The following is a 21,908-nucleotide window of genomic DNA, read 5'->3' on the forward strand; positions in this document are numbered from 1 at the left end:
TTTATCAGAGGCAATAATAAAGGTAAAGGACCCCTGACAGTTAAGTCCAGTCTTAGACAACTCTGGGGTTGTGGCGTTCATCTTTATAGGCCAAGGGAGCCGGTGTTTGTCTGCAGGCAGTTTTTCTGGGTCATGTGGGCAGCATGACTAAGCTGCTTCTGGTGCAACGGAACACCAAAACCAGAGCAGCACACGGAAACGCTGTTTACTTTCCCGCCAGAGCCGAACCTATTTATCTACTTGCACTTTTTGGCGGGCTTTCGAACTGCTAGGTTGGCAGGAACTATCAGAGGTAATATCCTCTCCTAAATCAGTGCATAGTTTACTAATAATACAATTTTCTAGTTTTCTCCACTATGAACAACTGTCAACTGAGCATATCTACACTGGATATGCAAAAGCAATCTCTTCATTTGCGGTCGTACCCTAAGGATATTTATATTAGCAATATACTACAGTGGTACCTTGGTTCTCAAAACGCCTTGGTACTTGGTTCCCAAACGCAGAAAACCTAGAAGTGTTCCGGTTTTCAAACGTTTTTCAGAAGCCAAACATCCGATGCAGCTATCGGCTATTGTTTCCAGGGTGCCTGCACCAAACAGAAGTTGTGCCTTGGTTTTTGAACATTTCGGAAGTCAAACGGACTTCCAGAATGGATTAAGTTTGTTGTTTTTGCTATTTATGTTGCGTTTTTATTTTTGAGGCTTTTTCGGTTAATTTGTTTTTGTGACTGTGTGGAACCCAGTTCAGCTACTGATTGATTGTGAGACTGTGGAAATGGATAAAAGCCCGCCATCCAAACAATGACTATCATCAGTGCATGTAAGAAAAAAAATAATTTTAATTTTTATCATCTACAATACTGTCTTATTTATTTTATAGTACAGTACATTGATTATTGCTTTCATTTTGTGGATCAATGGTCTCGTTAGATAGTAAAATTCATGTTGAATTGCTGTTTTAGGGGTTGTTTTTAAAAGACTGGAACTGATTCATCCGTTTTGCATTACTTTCTATGGGAAAGTGTGCCTTGGTTTTGGAACACTTTGGTTTTGGAATGGACTCCCGGAATGGATTAAGTTTGAGAACCAATGTACTAGTGTAATGGATTCAATTTGACAACTTCCATTACAGAACATATGCTGAATAAGCTCAAACCTCTTACCAATTTTTGCTGTTTGACAAATACTCTGAACTGCACTGCTAAGGTGCAAACCTGAAAGCAGAGTAACTATCTTTAAGCACTGCAGTGACAGTGATGCTGTTGCAAGTTCTCACAGCCTCTAGCTTTCATCTTCAGTTTAGTGTTCCAGAACTTCTGACAAATGAAACATCAAAGTAACTTTTATTTTTTTAAAAAAAAATCATGTTAAACGTACAAAGAGTTTTGAATGAAAGCAGGTTTTTCAGAATTGCAGTCGTCGTGTAGAACAGGTACCATTACAAAATGCTTTCTTCCACATTATCTGAAATAAAAAAAAGTATTGGTTAAAGGCATTCAGCCCCTTTGGAGGACAAGGTGTGACCTAGCTTAATGTTGGGGATTCCCCCCGCCCCCCAGTCAAGCAGTAGTAATTGATCTAATGGACTTCAAGTAGTAAAACACCGTGCAGCCTATGGTTCAAAAATACATAAACTGGTTAATCTGATAAATGTAGCATTTTGCTAAATGTACTTCTGATGACTTAAATGAACAGACCAAGCAGCCATACAACACTCCTGGTTTTGAAAACTACCTACATGACTGGTGAAGCAAACAATGTACAGTGGTTCCTTGGTAGTCGGAATGGCTTGGTTCCTGAACAAATTGGCTCCTGAACGCCGCAAACCCAGAAGTGAGTGTTCCGGTTTGCAAATACTTTTCGGAAGCTGAACGTCCGATGCGGCTTCCGATTGAGTGCAGGAAGCTCCTGCAACCAATTGGAAGCTGCACCTTGGTTTTCAATATTAAATTATTTAAATTCTTTTTACATTTATCTACCACCTCTCTTTCATCCTGGAACCCAAGGTATCCCATATTTAGTTCCCAGGTGGTCTCCCATGAAGGCACCGACTGACTTAGCTCTAGCAAGATGGTAGAGTCATGTCCCTTCAGACCATATACCCTGGGCCATATTCTAAACTAATCTTCATGTATTGTGTTAAAGCAGCAGCTGCAGATGTTGCTGAAGAAGTGCCACATGTAGAACGCCGTTTTGGAAATGCTGGCCACAGATGCAGCACAATTCTCTTTTAATGATAAAAACACTACCATACTAATGAGCATGGAAGTGACAGCACCTACCGGCCTCACTTCTGTTTTGTCTAAATCTGCTGTTAAACTGAGACTAAAGTCAGAGAGAATACTTGGCAGTGAAAGCCAAGGAGCAGTTTATCTGTTGCATTTTATCATTAACATAGTGAGTCATAATCCCTCAGAGCTAGCCAAGAAAATACAAATAGGCAAGCAGCGTGGGGAGAGAATAAAACAAAGAGATGAAGATAAGCACACTTAATAATTTGTGAAGGAGAAGAAAGTGCGATTTCTGACCTGCCCACCACCCTACAACCAAGATGCCAACAATAGTCAAGTTTTTTTACCTCTTACTAAACCTGATGTGGCAGTAAGCAAGATCATAACTCTTTCCATTGTTTATAGTGACTGATTTCCAAGATACTGATATATTTCAAAAAGCGACCAAAATCTTGTTAAAACTACAAAGACGTGTGTACCTGATTTAAGAAGCAGAAGGCGCTGGTTTTTCTGATGCACTTGATTCAAACTTAGCTTTGCATTCGTTGCAGACATGAGGACAGTGCCTAAAACATTAGGAGAAGGGGGGGGGGGGGAGTCAACGTTACACAAGATTCTTCCCAAATCAAGAGATCTTCACATGGGGCTTTGCACCTGACACCTCCACCTTGGGTCCCAATGCACCAAAAATGTCAGCTGCCCTGTTATCCACACAGTAATCTGCACATGATCTAGCTACGTGCAGAAGGATAAAGTGCTTGGTATAAATTGATAAGACATGGTCACAATTCTAGCGTGGTGCAGATAGGCAGTTCTATTCCTTTCTGTGAAAGGAAGGGCCTTTGATCCAATGGATACTCCCACTAATAGGAGGGGAGACAGCAGGCAATATTTCTCACTGTGCATTTTCAAAGCTGTTCTAGAGGCCCTCTCACCCCCTCCAGTTCAGTTGTGCAGAGGAAATGAGGAATCACTGAGATTTTTGTAGAGCCCTTGTGACCTAGAAGAGTGGTTTTTCGACAGTGTTCTTATCACAAGGTTCCTTGATACAACCCAAGAGTCACTTGTCTGTATTTATTCCAAACAGACCTTTTCCATCCTGGACCAAACGGTTTAAAACCAGCGCTTTCAAACTTCTTCTGACAGGTTCTTATGTATGACATTGTCCCAATACCATAGCCCAGGGCACCAGCAACTGCAGAGAGAGATCAAATTGTTGTCATACGTAGTAATCAGATATAAAGGTAATACAGTAATACAGGCTTTGAAAAGTACAATGGTACCTCGGGTTACATACGTTTCAGGTTACATATGCTTCAAGTTACAGACTCCGCTAACCCAGAAATAATACCTCGGGTTAAGAACTTTGCTTCAGGATGAGAACAGAAATCGTGTGACGGCAGCACGGCAGCAGCGAGAGGCCCCATTAGCTAAAGTGGTGCTTCAGGTTAAGAACAGTTTCAGGTTAAGAACGGACCTCTGGAACAAATTAAGTACTTAACCAGAGGTACCACTGTATTATCCAGATCAGATATTTTGCCTTACTAATACACACTGATCTGGGAAAGCAGGAAACCCAGAAAGAGATATCGCTTCACTGAGGATGCTCCCTTGTGTTCGGTGGCAAGTTTAAAATAGCCTACTCTATTACTCTTTTAATATCAGTGAATGATTAAAGTCACAATCCATGGCTCCTTGCAGGCAGCAGCAGGCAGAACACGTTCCGCTACAAAGGAGGATCTCAATATGTTCACCCATAGACCAGATGGCTGGTACCACATTGGGGACACCAAATGGCAGAGAGTGTTTAGTTTACTTGTACAGTGGAAGGAGTCCAAGGAAGTTTGTGAAACTCCTGCATCAGCTTCTGCCTCCGATTCTGGACTTCTCTTGGCCAGACTCACCCAGCTCACTAAGCCCTATTACCCCTTCCCCTTCCGATACCTTCTCCTCCCAGTCTTCTCCCTCTTGACACTCATTGTTCCACCACCAATCCCTGGGCTCTGAGCCTCCTTCCCTTGGTGGCTCCCCAGCTGCTTCCTCCCCACCATTACTCTGTGTCCAACCAGTCCCTGACATGTTATTTGTTTTCCACTGCAGTAGCACTGGCTTCCACTTCACTCTGCCTGCTTGCTTGCTTCAATCACCTAGCGATAGTGACCCTCCAGCAGAATTGGGGATTCTTTTTTAACCTGAGCCACTTTCTCTCCTAGGCAACTTTCTAGAGGTCACATGGGTCCACAGGCAACCAAGTGGGCAAGGCAATGGGCATGACACTTAAGATTTGTTCCGCAAGCCATATTCCAGCCACACAAATCCAGACATTTCCTTCCAAACCTACATAACCCCACACCTCCCCATCCTCCCTCCAGACACTCTCCAGCCAAGCAAGAGGAGGGTGTAGAGCAGGGCCCAATGAGAGGAATGGCCTGGCGATAGTCCTGAAGGCCTGCATTTAGCCCACAGGCCTGGGGCTCCCTACTCTGTTGGCATCCATCTGCCTCGGGAAACAACGGAGTGCGCCTCTGCAGGTGAAGCCAAACCACTGCATTGCCAGCACCGAAGTAGCCTCTGGGGTGCAAGCATGGGCAGTGTGTATGGAGGCCCTAGGCTGCCTCTTGGCCTCACTGATGTGGTCCAAAGGAAAGCAGAGCAATATGTTTGCCACCAGCTTGGCTGTAGGAGTTGCCAGGTGGTGGCATAACAGGTGCCATCCAACCATCTTAGGGACTCCACTCTGGATTGTGTAGGATTTTTTCTTTGGTCCTTTCTTCTCCAGAAGGTATCCTTCTCAATCCACCGGAGCCTGTGTTCACATGCAGGGGAAAGTCCCTAACTCACCAGGGTTTGAGACCCATCGGCTACCCATACCTGGTTCAGCCAGCCAGTTGAAGCCGTTGCACGCTGACAGCTTCTAGGAGTGACGCTCTAGCTCCACAGTAACATTTCAGTTGTGTACCAAGGTGTGGTCTGCACAGGTTTACTTAAGCAGATGTTCTCGAGTCGCAGCAGGATTGGACTTGAATATCCTTCCTGCTCTATTGTTTTGATAAAACCCTAGCTATAGTAATTAATACAGAACCTTCAGAAACAACCACATTATTCCAAAGCTCTCTCTGCATTCATGAGGTCTACAAAACGGCTTTAATGTAAATGCTGAAAATTGACACTCGGGAAGCCGGAAGCTATACTAGATTCCACACATGCCCAAACTTATCATGCGAGCATGGCAGCATTCCAGCATAATTACAATGGCCAGTTCTCACCTTTTCTGCTTAAACTTTACAAAGAGTTTTTGGACTTACTTGCCAATTTAGGGAGTGATCCGAATTTAGGACTTGGTTTGAGAACACCTGGAATAAAATGCAGTTATTAGGAAAAGCCTTTTAGACTGTCATTTGATAACACAACAGTTGTGCAGTTCTTCCATGAAAGATATTGAAGTATTATTATTATTATTATTATTATACTTCCCGCTTTAAACATACCAAGTGCTCCCAGTATAATTTCCAGTTATAACTTTGATTCTCAAGTAATCCCATTTGAAATAATATCTAGAAGACTGTGAGCAAAATAAAAATAAAAACGTGAAGACTATTTTTACCCGGTTAGAAAGCTTACTTCCTAACCTGTTCTCCATAGCATTAAATTAACCATGCCACCACACTCAGCCAAGGCAGCACATTTCACAAGTCTTGCAAAAAAAAACCCCACCAACCAACAACCCACATTATATTTTAGGGGAACACCTAAATGTAAGAACAGCCGGCTGTATCAAGCCAATGGAATGGCCCATCTACTCCAGCATCCTGTTCTCACAACGGCCAACCAGATGCTTGTTAGGAAACCCACAAGCAGGACCTGAGCACAATAACACTCTCCCACTTGGCAGATTCCAGCAATTGTTATGCTGGAGCATTACTGCCCCTGACCATGATGACAGAGCACAGCTATCATGGCCAGCAGCCATTGATAAATACATAGAAGCACTCTTAATCAGGAAGCCATTGTTGAACATACATACAACAGAGAAATGTACCCAGTGGCAAGTCTGCGCTCGCCTCTACACAATGTGCGAAGAGCCACCATATATTTCACATTACAGTGGTGCCCCGCAAGACGAATGCCTCGCAAGACGGAAAACCCGCTAGACGTAGGGTTTTCCGTTTTGGAGGTGCTTCGCAAAACGAATTTGCTATGGGCTTGCTTTGCAAGACGAAAATGTCTTGCGAGTTCCTGCGGGGGTCCCCCCCCCCTTTTCCCAAGCCGCTAAGCCGCTTAACAGCTGATCCGGTAAGCCGCTTATCAGCTGATCCGCTAAGCCGCTAATAGCGCTAATGGGCTTGCTTCGCAAGACGAAAAAAACCGCAAGACGAAGAGACTCGCGGAACGGATTCTTTTCGTCTTGCGAGGCACCACTGTACCTGTTGAATATATTAAGACCTAAGAGTTGAAACAGCACCCAGGCTGAGACTTCCACCACAAGATCTATTCTGGGTTTTTCCTTCAGCACTTACGAAGCTTTAGCAGGTGGTTCTAGACTGGTGGTTCTAGAAAACCGTCCATGTCTTTGTTTGTTTGTTTTTACACTGAAGAAAGAAAAAAGCCACTTACCATTGGCAAGTAATCCTTGAGTGATCAGCATACTTCCCAGTGACAGAGGGAGAGCTGCATACAATGAAACAAGCAATTAAAGCCTTTGCATAAATTCAGATGCATCTCCCGCCCACCCTACATAGTGTCGTTAAAATGTGGTCTTAACAACTATTTCGCTTGTTCTTAAAAAAAAAATGAAAAGAGCAAAGAAGAAAATTAGAAAATCTGAAGCTGGAATTCTGAGGTGCTGACTTCACTGAATACTGGGTTTTATACTCTGCACTGCTATACAGTTAATATTTTCATTTTCTGTGATTACTGGCAGCTTCCACATTTAATATCTGCTAAATAAGTACAATAGGCTTGCAGCAACTTTAATTCTGAGCACCACTGTGCAACAAATTGGTGACATGTATCCATCTAGTTCAGTGTTTCCCAAACTTGGGTCTTCTGCTGTTTTTGGACTACAATTCCCATCATCCTTGACCACTGGTCCTGCTAGCTAGGGATGATGGGAGTTGTAGCCCAAAAACAGTGAGAGACCCCTGATCTAGTTCAAGGGGCTAGATGAGCACAATACACGTGTGGTTCCAGATATGCATCTTTAACACATAGAAAAGACGCCCATGTGCAGACTGAGGTGGGCTGCAGCCTGGGTGGGCAAAGGAAGGAACAAAGAAATCACCAGCCTTGCAACAATAAAAAGTCCATAAAATCAATAGCCCATAAAAACATTTACCATCATACATGCTCACACAAAGGGGACGCGGGTGGCGCTGTGGGTAAAAGCCTCAGCGCCTAGGGCTTGCCAATCGAAAGGTCGGCGGTTCGACCTGGCTCTGGCTCGCCAGAGCAGCTATGTCACGCTGGCCACGTGACCCGGAAATGTCTCTGGACAGCGCTGGCCCCCGGCCTCTTGAGTGAGATGGGCGCACAACCCTAGAGTCTGTCAAGACTGGCCCGTACGGGCAGGGGTACCTTTTACCTATGCTCACACAAGATAATTTGGATGCTACATTTGTGGACTAAAGAAAAACAACTTTTAAGATCAGATTCTTCACAGACCACAAGTGATGCAGCAAACGGATGTTACAAGCCTGATATACTCAAAGATTTCAGTCTAGTTCGTACACCATATCTCAGCTTATTATGCTGAGAAATGAACAAGTCTTTTGCCCACACATGCAGCCTCCCTTTGGAGTAAGGCTCCGATTAATTATAATTTCCCATGTCATCTGAACCAGGAAACTTATCAAGGCTTATCAAGAGAAGCCAGGATCTTAAACCTTCAGACTATGGCCAAAGGCCTTGATCATATCTCAAGTCATTTAACTGAGATTATGATTACGAAAACATGGCCACTGACTGTGCTCAGATATAATGATAAAACTTGAGCTCATGCACTCCTAGCTCAGCTACAAGAAGAAGCAGTTTTTAATTTCCACTTTTAAATGACTGCAATTTAGTGTTCTGTCTGAACCTGGACAAACTGCAGTAATTCTTAACTTCTTTTGTAAAGACTGAAACTGCCTCGGCTGCGCTGGTTGATGATCTCCGGTGGACAAGGGACAAAGGTGAAAGCTGTTTCCTAGTTCTGCTGGATCTCTCAGCGGCCTTTGATACCATCGACTGTAACAGTCTTCTGGACTATCCAGAGGAAGGGGGCACTGTTATACAGTGGTTCTGCTCCTTTCTCCTGGGCCGTGTTCAGAAAGTGGTGGTGGGGGATGAGTGTTCAGACCCCTGAGGCACTTGTGGGGTGCCTCAGGGTTCTCTCCTCTCCCCCATGCTTTTTAACATCTACATGAAGCCGCTGGGAGAGATCATCAGGGGGTTTGGGCTTGGTGTTCATCAGTATGCGGATGATACCCAGCTCTACCTCTCTTTCAAATCGGAATCAGTGAAGGCAGTGAAGGTCCTGTGTGAGTGCCTGGAGGGGTTGGAGGGTGGATGGCGGCTAACAGATTGAAATTGAATCCTGACAATTCAGAAGTACTGTTTTGGGGGGATGGGGCAGGTGGGTGTGGAGGACTCCCTAGTCCTGAATGGGGTAACTGTGCCCCTGAAGGAGCAGGTGCACAGCCTGGGAGTCATTTTGGACTCATAGCTGCCCTGTGTCCAGGGCAGATTCTACCAGCTCCATCTGGTACACAGGCTGAGACCCTACCTGCCTGCCGAGTGTCTCACCAGAGTGATGCACGCTCTAGTTATCTCCCATTTGGACTACTGCAATGCACTCTACAGGGGTGACTCAAAAACTACAACTAATCCAGAATGCGGCAGCTAGACTGGTGACTTGGAGCGGACGCCGAGACCACATAACACCAGTCTTAAAAGACCCACATTGGCTCACAGTACGTTTCCGAGCACAATTCAAAGTGTTGGTGCTGACCTTTAAAGCCCTAAATGGCCTCAGCCCAGTATACCTGAAGGAACGTCTCCACCTCCTTCCTTCAGCCCAGACACTGAGGTCCAGCGCCGAGGGCCTTCTGGCGTTTCCCTCACTGCGAGGAGGCTACAGGGAACCAGGCAGAGGGCCTTCGCGGTAGTGGCGCCCGCCCTGGGCAACGCCCTCCCATCGTATGTCAAAGAGATAAGCAACTATCTGACGTTTAGAAGACATCTGAAGGCAGCCCTGTTTAGGGAAGTTTTTAATGACTGATGTTTTAATGTATTTTAAATCTTTTGTTGGAAGCCGCCCACAGTGGCTGGGGAAACCCAGCCAGATGGGTGGGGTATAAATATTATTATTATTATTATTAACCACTTTCAGGGCTTTTTTAATAAATAAAAAATGAAGCAATAAACAAACTATGGTTCACTGAAACAAGTCAAGTTCAAACCTTGGTTTAGGAAGCTGGCTTGTTTTGATAAACCACAGTGAAGGTTAACTACAATTTAGGCTTCATATGTAATGCTGTGTATTATGTATGTAATATAACAGTGGTTAGTCAAAACTGGCTGCAAATTTTTGAATGGAGTATCTGCAGTGTTTAAAATGAGAGTGGAACAGGAGCGCACAAGCCCAAGGCTGGCCTAGGCTTATTCTAATGGCAATAAGCCATCATTTATTACTACTTCTGAATGCAGCCATTGAAAATGATTTTCTCATGTCTGATTAATGTTACCAGTGAGAAAACCAGCAGGTTTTGGATTCAAATGCTGTGAAATAGAAGGGTGTTCCAATCAGGCCTAGTAGTAGGAATTCTCAAACAAGATATGAAACAAATGCTGTAAGGTAGACAACACCCTGCAACAAAAAACCAATGCAATTATATTTTGTATTTCATTAAAAACAAATAGACCTACCTCTGTACCAGAAGCTTTCCTCTTTACATTGACGACGAATCTCTACAAATTCATCAGAATTAAGATTTGAGATTGGACAAGGGAGCTGGCTCTTAAAATAAAAACATGAACATGTTTATAAGAAAAATATGGTTTACCCTCTCACTCCTTAAGAGAATAAAGCATCTATAGCCTGCCATTTATTACATTATCTTTGGTTTCCATAATTTTTTTTTAATTCAACAAAAAAGTTTAAAAATAAACAGAGAGGAAAACATTTGACTTTTCCAGATAGCACAAAAATGTTAGAAATATCCTACCATTGTCATTAGCAATACTATCAAGCAGGCAATGTCAAAATGAAACGATCAAGCTTTAAAACTCGATGGTGCACTCAGACTATAATGTACTTGTTTGTGATTAATTTGCAATTCACAGGTGCTATGAAGTTTAAAATGCAGCAGTAATGAATGGTGCTAATAATGGAAGGGAAATGTGTGGTCCTTCAGGTGTCCTTTCTTGGAGGTTTCTAAGCAGAGGTTGGATGGCCGCCTGTCATCTATGCTTCAGCTCAGATTCCCTCACTGCAGGGGGCTGGACTAGATGACCCCTGGGATCACCAACTCTACAATTCTATGATCATCCTTTAGCACTGACAGTGCTAGCTGGGGCTGACAGTTCAACAACACCAGGAAACCCACAGACTCCCAGCGTCACCCCTGCTTTAAAGGGTTTCTTTTTAAAGTCCCTTTTTGTTCAGATGCTACATAATTCCATCTTCCCCTTTCCCCTAGCAGGTGCAGATTATGTTTCCATCTATTTAAAGGTAAAGGTAAAGGTACCCCTGCCCGTACGGGCCAGTCTTGACAGACTCTAGGGTTGTGCGCCCATCTCACTCAAGAGGCCGGGGGCCAGCGTTGTCCGGAGACACTTCCAGGTCACGTGGCCAGCGTGACATCGCTGCTCTGGTGAGCCAGAGCCACACACGGAAACGCCGTTTACCTTCCCACTAGCAAGCGGTCCCTATTTATCTACTTGCACCCAGGGGTGCTTTCGAACTGCTAGGTTGGCAGGCGCTGGGACCGAACAAGGGGAGCGCACCCCGCCACGGGATTCGAACCGCCGACCTTTCGATCAGCAAGCCCTAGGCGCTGAGGCTTTTACCCACAGCGCCACCCGCGTCCCTTCCATCTATTTACTTTGAGCCAAAAATACGTGCAAGGTAAGATATGAGCATCATTATCTACGGTTCTTTAACTGCTAGCAGCATAAAATTAAGCTGTATCCTATTTAATCTCCCCAGGGTTTGTGGGATCTTCGACTTTCCATGAGAGGCAAAGCTATCCTGCCTCCTCCTTATCCTTAGACCTGCATTATGTGGAGTACTTTTTGCACTAGAAAAGGGAAAGGTTGAAGTGCAGAGTCCCTTCTGTTTCCACGTGATAATCAAGACTACATCAGATTTGCCTCTGCTAGAATGTAAAATAGTAATAATAATAATAATTCCAAACAGAAAGAACAAACCTGGTTCTTTTGTCCTACCGAAGAGGCCTGAACTTTATCATCACCTGGGGCAGAAGTCATAGCTCCTGATAATGTTGCCAGCAAATATGATCCCCGGTAAAATGTGAGTTTCCTAAAACGAAAGGACAGTTATAAGAAGAATGCAACATGCATTTCAAAAGCAACCTCATAAACGTCTAATTTTTACCATATTGGCATGTTAAGCTGTCTTAGAGACTACTGGCCCATCCAGTTTAGTACAGTCTACTCTTATTGACAGCAGCATTCCATGATTTCCCTTCCCAGCTCCATTGTATGAGATCCATTTTTAACTGGAAATGAAAGGTGTTAAATCTAGGAACATCTGCATGCAAGGCGTGTGTTTTTGACCCCTCAGCAATGGCCCGCCTACCAAAGGAAATCAGAAGAGACAGTTATAGCCAATGAAAAATGTACTCCCCCCCATTATTGCACCTTTATTATGACATTGGAAAGCGTAACTGTAGCACATTTTGATTTTGTAAGCCAACGTGAGCCAGTTGGTTAGAGTGTGGACCTGATAACGCAAAGGTTGCAGGTTCGATTCTCGAATGGGATGGCTGCACATTCCTGCATTGCAGGGGGTTGGACCAGATGATCCTCTGGGGCCCTTCCAAGTCTACAATTCAACTGCTCCGTGGGAACGTGGCTGAATTTTCGCAAATAGTAAATGCATACAATCATACCCCCACCTGCTTACACAATAGAAATGATGAGTTATAATTCATCGAAAACCCATCCTGTACAATAAAGCTTAATTCGAGCCAAGGATCATGCCCCGCCCCCAAACATTAAAATGCTACATTTTAATGCAGCCTGGAACATACAGAATAATAATGGGGGGGGGGAGTCAGAAAATATTTGCAACCCTGTTTCCAGTTAATATGTGTACATTACGCAATGCACACGAGCAACTCCAAGTTTCCTGAAGATGGATGTGGTATCAATGGGACAAGTTTGCAGCTTCAGAAATTAAGCAATGAAAATAACAAGAAATTACAAGATGCATACCCTTCGACATTTCTCCGATGAAAACAGGGACAGTCCCATTCCATAAGGATAATGGTACTTTTATACCCAACACATCTTACTGGGTTGCCCCAGCACAACGTATATTAAAAAAATAAAAAAACTTTTTGTTTTTAAATTTAATTATAAATTTAAAAAAACTTCCCCATACAGGATGGCCAGGGGGGTTTGATAACTCCATAGCCTCCAACACTTCTCTGGTGAAAATAGGGACATCCTAAGGAAAAGTGGGACATTCAAGGAACTGGAAAAATAAAAATGTGACTCCCTTACGATTGGTTAGAAGACTTACACAAACTCGCAACATATGAGCAACTTGCACATAAACGCAGACTTGCTGTGGACAAATTCAATGATATTTGGAATCCGTTCTTACAAATACTGTAATAGGTTAAGATTTGGTGAAGTACAAAAACCACCTTATAAAATATGCAGTTTTGAGGTTCCCCCGCTCCCCCCCCCTTTATTTTCCCTTCTGCACGGGTTCTCTTTCTCTTTTATTTACATCTCGCCATGTTTAGCGCACATATAATTGTGTACTTTTTGGAACTTTCCATCAAGATTTTTTAAAAATTCTAGCACGTGGGGGGTCCCCCCCCCCTTGATCTAAATTCTATAATTCGGCATTTGAACGACTGGCGTGAATAATTGCATTATAAAAACTGGTGTTGTTCTAATGAGGCTATGATTGGATTGTAATTGAAAACGAATAAACAAATGATTATCCAAAGAGCCTGGCTCGGAAGCCCAGCGCTGCACCCCCACCGCCCAGCCCCTTCTCGCCCACCCCGCCGGCGCCCCCAGCAGCCTTACCCGCCAAGGCCCTTCGCTCGCCCCCTTCGCCCTCTTCCTCGCCGCGCCTCTGCCCCGGGGCTGCTCCGTCCTTCCCGGCCCAGGCGCCTCCCTCGTCCGGCCCCTGCGCGCGCTCTTTGGCGAAGCGAGGCGCCCGCCTGTTAGGTAACCATGTCGTCCGGAGGCGGAGCTTTTCCCTTCTCCGCGCGCGGAGGAGAAAAGCGGCCGGACCGAGGGAAAAACTCCGTGGGGCTGCTTCTCTCCGCGCCTCGTTCCTCTCACGAGGCGTCTCCAACGCCATCGCCCGCCTCCTGCGACAGGCTCCCCTCAAATGGCCACGCGCAACGCTTCTCTCAGAGCCTGCTCGGAATAGGGCGTTCATATTGCAAAAAGTAAAGTTGTCGAGTGTTTTGTTTTTTAAGGAAACCGCCACAATTGTTGAGCGCTTTATCCCCCCCCCTCACAGAAACCAACCAAAATTGGCCAAGGGTTGCCACTTTTCAAAACATCACAGAGTTGTCAAGCTTCTTTTTAAGAAGAAACCAAAATTAAGTGTCTGAAGAATCGTTCTTTGCGCAAGCAATGTAAGGAAACCACCACAATTGTTGAGCTTTTATTAAGGAAACTGTTAGCTGTTGAGCGTTTTTTTATAATTTTCCTGAGGTATGCCCTGTTAAGTTCATTGGAACTTACTCCCTAGCACAAGGGTGCCCAAACTTTTCAAAGATGGCCAAATTGCATGTGTGATGCCTGCCTGCCCTAGCAAAGCTTTACTTTCGAATCATGGAATTGTCACATTTAGGACAAGGTAAAGGTAAAGGGACCCCTGACCATTAGGTCCAGTCCTGGCGGACTCTGGGGTTGCGCGCTCATCTCGCTTTAATGGCCGAGGGAGCTGGCATACAGCTTCCGGGTCATGTGGCCCGCATGACTAAGCCGCTTCTGGTGAACCAGAGCAGCGCACGGAAACGCCGTTTACTTTCCCGCCGGAGCAGTACCTATTTATCTACTTGCACTTTGACATGCTTTCGAACTGCTAGGTTGGCAGGAGCAGGGACTGAGCAACGGGAGCTCACCCCGTCGCGGGGATTCGAACCGCCAACCTTCAGATCGGCAAGTCCTAGGCTCTGTGGTTTAACCCACAGCGCCACCCACATCCCATTTAGGACAAGAGCTGCAATTTAATGGGATTTCAAAGGCAGAATTGATGTCTGGGGCAATTTCCTAAAGGCAGTACTTTGTATTGGATCTTTGGCAAACGTCAATTGTGAAATCTTTTAAAAATCTCAGTAATTTTTGGGTTTTCCTAAAAGAAGCTCAACAATTCAGGGGTTTTCAAAAAAAGAGAGGCAACCCTACCTTCAATGTAAAATGTTTTGTATATCAGGGTGGAATCTGTAGGAATCTACACACATATAAAAACCATTCTGAAAATGCTTTTTTTAAAAAAGCGTTTTTAAAAACACATTGAATTTTCCATAAGGCTTACCATTGCCATCAAATGTCACATTGTATATTGCACTTGAAACACACTTAAAACGTTTTATTTGCAGCTGTATAGCTGAGTCAGTCTTCTTTCTTTCTTTCTTTCTTTCTTTCTTTCTTTCTTTCTTTCTTTCTTTCTCTCTCCCTCCCTCCCTCTCCCTCTCCCTCTCCCTCCCAAGTTAGGGATCATATCGAAATGCATGTGATTGAAAGGTGCAAAACAAAGTCATGTATCTGTGTAGCTAAGCTCATATGAATTTACAACTTTGTGTGCCTGTGTGTGCATGTGAGGGGCCATCCTGTGAGGCTGCAATAGATGGTAATGGATTGCTTTGAAGCCACTTCAGCACCAGATGAACAAAAATAAAATAACAACAACAACAACAACAATAATAATATCATCCCCCCCCAACCTCCAAGGTCTGTCCTGTATTTTGCCAGAACAAAGGTGGCAACCCTAATTGGAAGGGACCTTGAGGGTGGGTTCTGGTGCCCGGTGCCCTGAATAGCTCCACCCCAGGAAAGAGCTTTATAGCTGCTGGAGCGCTGCAAAAGAAAAAGAAAAAAGTATAAAACAGTAAAAAAAAAGTATACCTCTGGATGCAACCATGATCCGTTCCGGAGCCCCGTTTGCATCCAGAAGCGAACACAACCTGCGTCTGTGCATGCACGGCTCACGATTTGCCGCTTCTGCGCATGTGCGTGATAGTTTGACCGTCTGCGCATGCGTGAGCAACGAAACCCGGAAGTAACACGCTCAGTTACTTCTGGGTCACCGCAGTGCACAACCCGAAAATACTTATTCCGAAGCTACTTCAACCCGAGGTATGACTGTATTTCAAATAAGAAGGTTATCGGGCGCATGTAGCTACCACAGACGCAAACATATTAGATGCTGATTTAATGGAATAATAGAATTGTAGAGTTGGAAGGGACTCTGAGGGTCATCTAGTCCAACCCCCTGCAATGCAGGAATCTCAGCTAAAGCATCCATGACAGATGGCCATCCAATCTCTGCTTAAACACCTCCAAGGAGGAGAGTCTGCCACCTCGTGGGAGTCTGTTCCAGTGTCCAACAGCTCTTACTGGCAGAAAGTTCTTCCTGATGTTGTCTAGTTGGGAAAACTTTCTGAGGCTGCGTAGCTGTGTTTCAGTCCTGACGATTGCATTGATCATTTTGCATTTTAAAGATTTAAACTCATTTTTTTTATGACAAATAGGAAGGGAATCTTATTCCGGAAGGGGACATTTGTAGGCAGCTGAAAGGCAATTTGATGCAGGGTGGGGAGTTATGCAAACATACAGAGAAAGGCTTCCAAACTTTAGTGCGTGCAAACCTTTTGAAAACAAAAACACACCTTAGTCCGCCTGACTTGTTTGGTTTTGCCTTTAGCCTGATTTCTCCCTTAGTTACAGGCAAATCTGGAGTGCTAATAATCCAAGAGAGCAAATACTGGCGCAGCTGCTGGCCTTGTGCTCCACTCCCTGAAGCAAATCTTGCAAAGGTATAGTACTGTCTTCCCGTCAATAGACGTGCTGCTTGATCCTATGCATATTTACTCAGAAATAAACTCTGATGTTTTCACTGCAGTCCAAAAGGGTGTGAAAGGTGTTTTCTAGTGCCCTGTGCCATGAAGAGCTCTTGTGTGGGAAATAGCTTTATAGCTGCTGGAGCACTGCCAAAAAAAGTATACTATTGCAGATAAGTAAGTACTCGGGTGCATTTAGCTAGCACAGACACAAACTTATTAAATGCTGATTTTGTAGAATCATAGAATTGTAGAGTTGGGAGGTTCTGAGGGTCATCTAGTCCAACCCCCTGAAATGCAGAAATCTCAACGAAAACATCCATGACAGACAGTGGCGTAGCGTGGGTTGTCAGCACCCGGGGCAAGGCAAGTAATTTGCGCCCCCCACTGCACTGTCCCTCCCCCAGATAGTCCCTCGCTCTCTCTCCGCACCGCACCGCACCGCACGCCTGGCACCCCCCCCCTACAGTGGGCGGCGACCCGGCAGCTCAGATCGGATTCGCACAGCCAGCACTGCAGTGAGAGAGTGAGTGAGCCAGGTAGGGGCAGAGAGCTGCGAGCGCGCAGCCCCCCAAATGTTGCGCCCGGTGCGGCCGGCCCCCCTGCACCCCCCACGCTATGCCACTGATGACAGATGGCCATCCAGTCTCTGCTTGAAAACATACAAGGAAGGAGAGTCTACCACCTTCCAAGGAAGTCCATTCCACTGTCTTAACGGCTCCTACTGTCGGAAAGTTCTGCCTGGTGTTTATTCAGAATCTCCTTTCTTGTAACTTGAATCCATTGGTACGGGTCCTACCCTCGGGAGCAGGAGAAAACAAGCTTGCTCCTTCTTGCACACGTGACAGCCCTTGAGATATTTGACAATGCCTATCATATTTCCTCTTGGCATCATATTCTTTTACAGTCTAAACCAGGCATCCCCAACCTTCAGCCCTCCAGACGTTTTGGACTACAATTCCCATCATCCCTGACCACTGGTCCTGTTAGCTAGGGATTATGGGAGTTGTAGGCCAAAACATCTGGAAGGCCGCAGGTTGGGGATGCCTGGTCTAAACGTACCCAACTCCCTCAACCGTTCCTCATTAGGCTTGGTTTGGTTTCAACAAAACACCTCAGGGATGGAGAATCTGTAGGCTCTGGGCATTGCTGAACTACAAATCCTATCATCCCTGACCATTGTCTGTGCTAGCTGGGGCTGATGGGGCTTGGAGTCATACAAAGTCTGGAAAACCACAAGTTTGCCATCCTTGAATTACATAGTCCTATATTTTTGGCCTGCGATTGTTTTCCCCTTCACTTTTTTTCTTCTCTCCCTGTGCGACATTTTTCTTCTCATGACATGCACGCCAGGCATAAATTCCTCTATAGGAAACTATAATTAGCAAGCCTAATTCTTAGCGATAGCACCGTGATGCTGGGAATAACAGGCAGAGCTCTTTTCTTCGCCACTGAGCAAAGCACATGCCACTCCTCATATTTGATTTATCACTAGCACCGATGGAGGTTCAACTGGTTTTCAGTTCAGAAAAGGCAATTCCTATTATGCTTTACTGCCACCTCCTGGCTGCCAATGAATATAATGCATACATACAGTGGTACCCCGGGTTAAGTACTTACCGTATTTTTTGCTCTATAAGACTCACTTTCTGTCTCCTAAAAAGTAAGGGGAAATGTGTGTGCGTCTTATGGAGCGAATGCAGGCTGCGCAGCTATCCCAGAAGCCAGAACAGCAAGAGGGATTGCTGCTTTCACTGCGCAGCGATCCCTCTTGCTGTTCTGGCTTCTGAGGTTCAGAATATTTTTTTTCTTGTTTTCCTCCTCCAAAAACTAGGTGCGTCTTGTGGTCTGGTGCGTCTTATAGAGAGAAAAATATGGTAATTCGTTCCGGAGGTCCGTTCTTAACCTGAAACTGTTCTTAACCTGAAGCACCACTTTAGCTAATGGGGCCTCCCGCTGGCAGAGCACGATTTCTGTTCTCATCCTGAAGCAAAGTTCTTAACCCGAGGTAATATTTCTGGGTTAGCGGAGTCTGTAACCTGAACTGAAGCGTATGTAACCCGAGGCACCACTGTATGTATTTATCACCCCATTTTTATCCCACCTTAGAATGGAGAAAAAAACAAACTCAAGGCAGCTTAATTTAAAAGCATACAAGAAAATGACAAGTAGTCCTCTCAATAAAACAGCAGCAAAAACAGCACATAGCAGCAGCAACAACAAAATAAAACAGAGATACCACATTTTTTTAATAGATAAAAATGCATCAGAATTGCCAACATGAACTTCCTGCCATTAGTTGGTTGAAAAGACTGGAGTAAAAGGTTGTGGATCAGTTCACATTTCGCCCTGCTGAAACAGTGTGTAAATTGCGTATTTTCAAGTGACATTTGGCAACTATAGTAGTGTTATGAGGTGGGGGTTTTTTAAGGGGGGGGGGAGGAAGTAGTCTGTATGCAAGATCATCCTAACCCCTGGATCCAGCAAGTGTTAAAGTATAGGCCAGGCTAACTCCCTGTGTTGAGGGTGCAGCATGAGATCGCAGCCTTGAAAAAGTGCTTTTTTCAGGGCGAGTTCTCAGCTCCCCAAATGAGCACTGTGCTCTTGTGTGAAAAAACAGCATGTCCAGGTTTTACCAGGACAGTTGAGGGGTACAGGATTAATGACCGGCCACCACCTTATTTTTCCTCCTAATGACCCACACTTCCCTATACAGAGCTACCTTCAGATGTCTTCTAAAGGTTGTTTAGTTACTTATCTCGTTGGTTCAGGGGTCACATACACCCTCCAACATTTCTCTGATGAATAGTGGGACATTCTGGGATCAGATCAGAAACAGGGATGGCATCTGTAAATCTGAGACTGTCCACCCGAAAATAGGGACACTTGGAGGGTCTGAAATGTTTGCACAGGCCCTTGGATGGACTGGGTGTCTTACATGATTTGTAAGAAATCTGAACACAGTTTGGGAAGGCAGGTCCTATATAGAAACTCATCATAGCTGCGCAGACAATATGTATTTTCATGACAGTACATCTGTTAAAACGAAAACCCATTTTAATTCCTTGTCTCCTGAATAACAGTAATGTGTTTACGTAGGTTTGTAGCTGAGTGAGCTGTACCCTCTTAAAATCACAAAGCAATCCTTAGATTGTTATGACGTGGCATATTTAAGGGGTTATTATGTGAAGTGTCAATGTCACTGCAGGGTAAAAGGGAAAAAAAATAAGGAGCAAGCAGGTAAGTGCTAAAACTGCAAAAAAAAAAGAGAGACAGACCCAAAACCTCCTGGCTTCTGGGGCAACATGATTGCAGACTAGGGCAAGGGCGAATGTCCCCACAGTACATTTTGCTAATTACAGTACTTAATTCTTCTGGCAATAAGTGATGGGCCAGAAATGAGGAAGTAATGCAAACCTATTGACATTGAGAGTGGACTTTGACTTCCTTTATCTTACAAAAAGCTTTAATTTCTGTTTTAGCTACATTTACAAGCTATAAGTCCTCGAAGGCTACTAGAAGCAGACTATGTCAAACACTGCAATCAGCTCTGAATGTGCCTGTTATAACAGCCTGAACAGCTAGATAGATACAGGGTGCGCCTCAAAGCTTGCCGCTGTGTTTTCCTCATTTGTGACTGCCACGTGACTTAATCTGGTTATAAATCAACTTATAAAATCTGATCCCGAGGGAACGTAGCACGTATTGCCAGCTTTACTCAAACATGCTACAACAAGCATTTTTTCCCTTGCTCAGATAGGTATCTGCCAAAACAATGACTTTTACATAATTCATGCATTCACATTGACACTGAGTCTGTGTACACATTACCCTTTACCCTGCCTCCAGTGTGCTCCCACCCCTGTATTTTCAATCCATGTACACGCAGCATTGCCCTCGGTGCACAGGCACCTTGCAGTTTCTCCTGAAATACTGCTTTTTAATGTGCTTTCCCCCAGGCCAGCTTCAAACAGACTTCATAACTTCATGAGCTTACTCTACGCGCAGTAAATCCAAAGTGTGTATAGCCGAAACACTAAATAAACACCTGTGTGCATATACAAAGGATGTGAAGTTTATTTCCAGGGGCAAAGACAGGCTGGACAACTTCAGTACACAGCAAACTGTGTGGATGTGTACAGTGGACTGCAAATCTGTTTTGAAACACAACGAGAAAAAGTGACCTTGCAATGTTTTAAAGTGGTCTTTTGCACACAGCCCACAATCTGCCCGGCTGGCTTGGCTGGTTAGCCTAAGCCGAGACCATGGATTTCCATGTTTGGTACAGTTTAATAAAACTTTTACTAAATCCAGGATTGATGGGTGATTTGCACCCAGAGACTCTGGCCCCTAAAATTTATGACAATACTTTAGTAAGCAAACAAGGTAATTAAATGAACTTGTAGTTAGCAATCCTAGGCACATTTTTCTGGGTGCAAGACGTGTTGGATTTCATCCTGGACAGGGCAGCCTTTTCCAACCTGGTGCCGCCCTGATGTTTTATGCTGAAGCCAGTGGAGGTGTCTGGGTGACACTGTTAGATGGTAACTATCCTCCTCACAGACCCTCCAAGTGTCCCTATTTCCCAGGGATGTTCCTGACTTAGAGAAGCTGTCCCGGTTTCTGATTTGATCCCAGAATGTCTGGCTTTTCCTTGGGACATCCCTGTTTTCACTGGAGAAATGTTGGAGGGTATGGAGTTATCTGACCTCCGAGCCATCTGAAGGCAATCCTGCATGGGGAAGGTTTTTTTTTAATGTTTAATGTTTTATTATGTTTCTTTGAAGTATATGTTGGAAGCTGCCCAGAGTGGCTAGGCCAATCCAGTAAGATGTGTAGGGTATAAATTTTTGAAAAACGCCTGGGAAGGCAACCACCTTCCCAAGACACCGGGGCGTCTCTCCGGTGGTCACCCTCTGTCTGTAAATCTTCCTTAGTCCAGAGAGACCAGTGATAAGCGACCCCTCCCTCTTGAGAGGAGCAGGCTTGTCTTCTGGCATCTCATTGCAGAAGAAAGAGACAATCAGTAGCTATAAACTACTTTATTCACAGTCCATATATACAGAGACTCCATCAGCATGTCTGCTCTCTCTCAGCAGCAGTACAGAACAACAACTCAATCAGAAGTGAAAGTAACTTTCCACAGTACAGTACTCCAACAGGAACGAGACTTCCTGTCTCACGCTCTCAGACACTCACATGATATAAACAACCATTGTGCTACTCGCTGAGCAGCTGGTGAGATAAAAATCCTAACAATAAATACAGTGGTACCTCTAGATACGAACGGGATCCGTTCTGGAGTCCCATTCGCATCTAGAGGTAAACGTAACTAGCGATGGCACATCTGCGCACGCACGCGTCGCTTTTCGCCACTTCTGCGCATGCGCGTGACATCATTTTGAGCGTCTGTG

General features: G+C 44.7%; 3 protein-coding genes across 5 annotated transcripts in view; 1 reads left to right on the forward strand and 2 right to left on the reverse strand.

Annotated features, from left to right (window-relative positions):
* The window catches only part of LOC310685618 (uncharacterized protein), an 850,221-nt gene that overhangs the window by 631,973 nt on the left and 196,340 nt on the right, over positions 1-21,908 (reverse strand). The gene's annotated exons all lie outside the window — the stretch shown is intronic.
* Positions 1,329-13,716, reverse strand: OCIAD2 (OCIA domain containing 2). The gene is made up of 8 exons (XM_083458523.1): positions 13,502-13,716; positions 11,642-11,753; positions 10,139-10,229; positions 6,848-6,901; positions 5,539-5,586; positions 3,323-3,428; positions 2,713-2,799; positions 1,329-1,466 (listed from the first exon to the last, which is right to left on the reverse strand). The coding sequence occupies exons 2-7, from the start codon at positions 11,699-11,701 to the stop codon at positions 2,718-2,720; spliced, it is 441 nt and encodes a 146-aa protein (XP_083314649.1). The 5' UTR covers positions 11,702-11,753; positions 13,502-13,716; the 3' UTR covers positions 1,329-1,466; positions 2,713-2,717.
* CWH43 (cell wall biogenesis 43 C-terminal homolog) overlaps positions 11,303-21,908 on the forward strand; it is a 41,106-nt gene continuing 30,500 nt past the window's right edge. For both annotated transcript variants that reach the window (XR_014515360.1, XM_083458210.1), the window contains exons 1-2: positions 11,303-11,339; positions 16,376-16,470. The gene's annotated coding sequence lies outside the window, so the exon portion shown is untranslated. The remainder of the gene's footprint in view (positions 11,340-16,375; positions 16,471-21,908) is intronic.

This window comes from Podarcis tiliguerta (assembly GCF_965153285.1).
Source record: "Podarcis tiliguerta genome assembly, chromosome: 9".
In the NCBI taxonomy this organism is placed as follows: domain Eukaryota; kingdom Metazoa; phylum Chordata; class Lepidosauria; order Squamata; family Lacertidae; genus Podarcis; species Podarcis tiliguerta.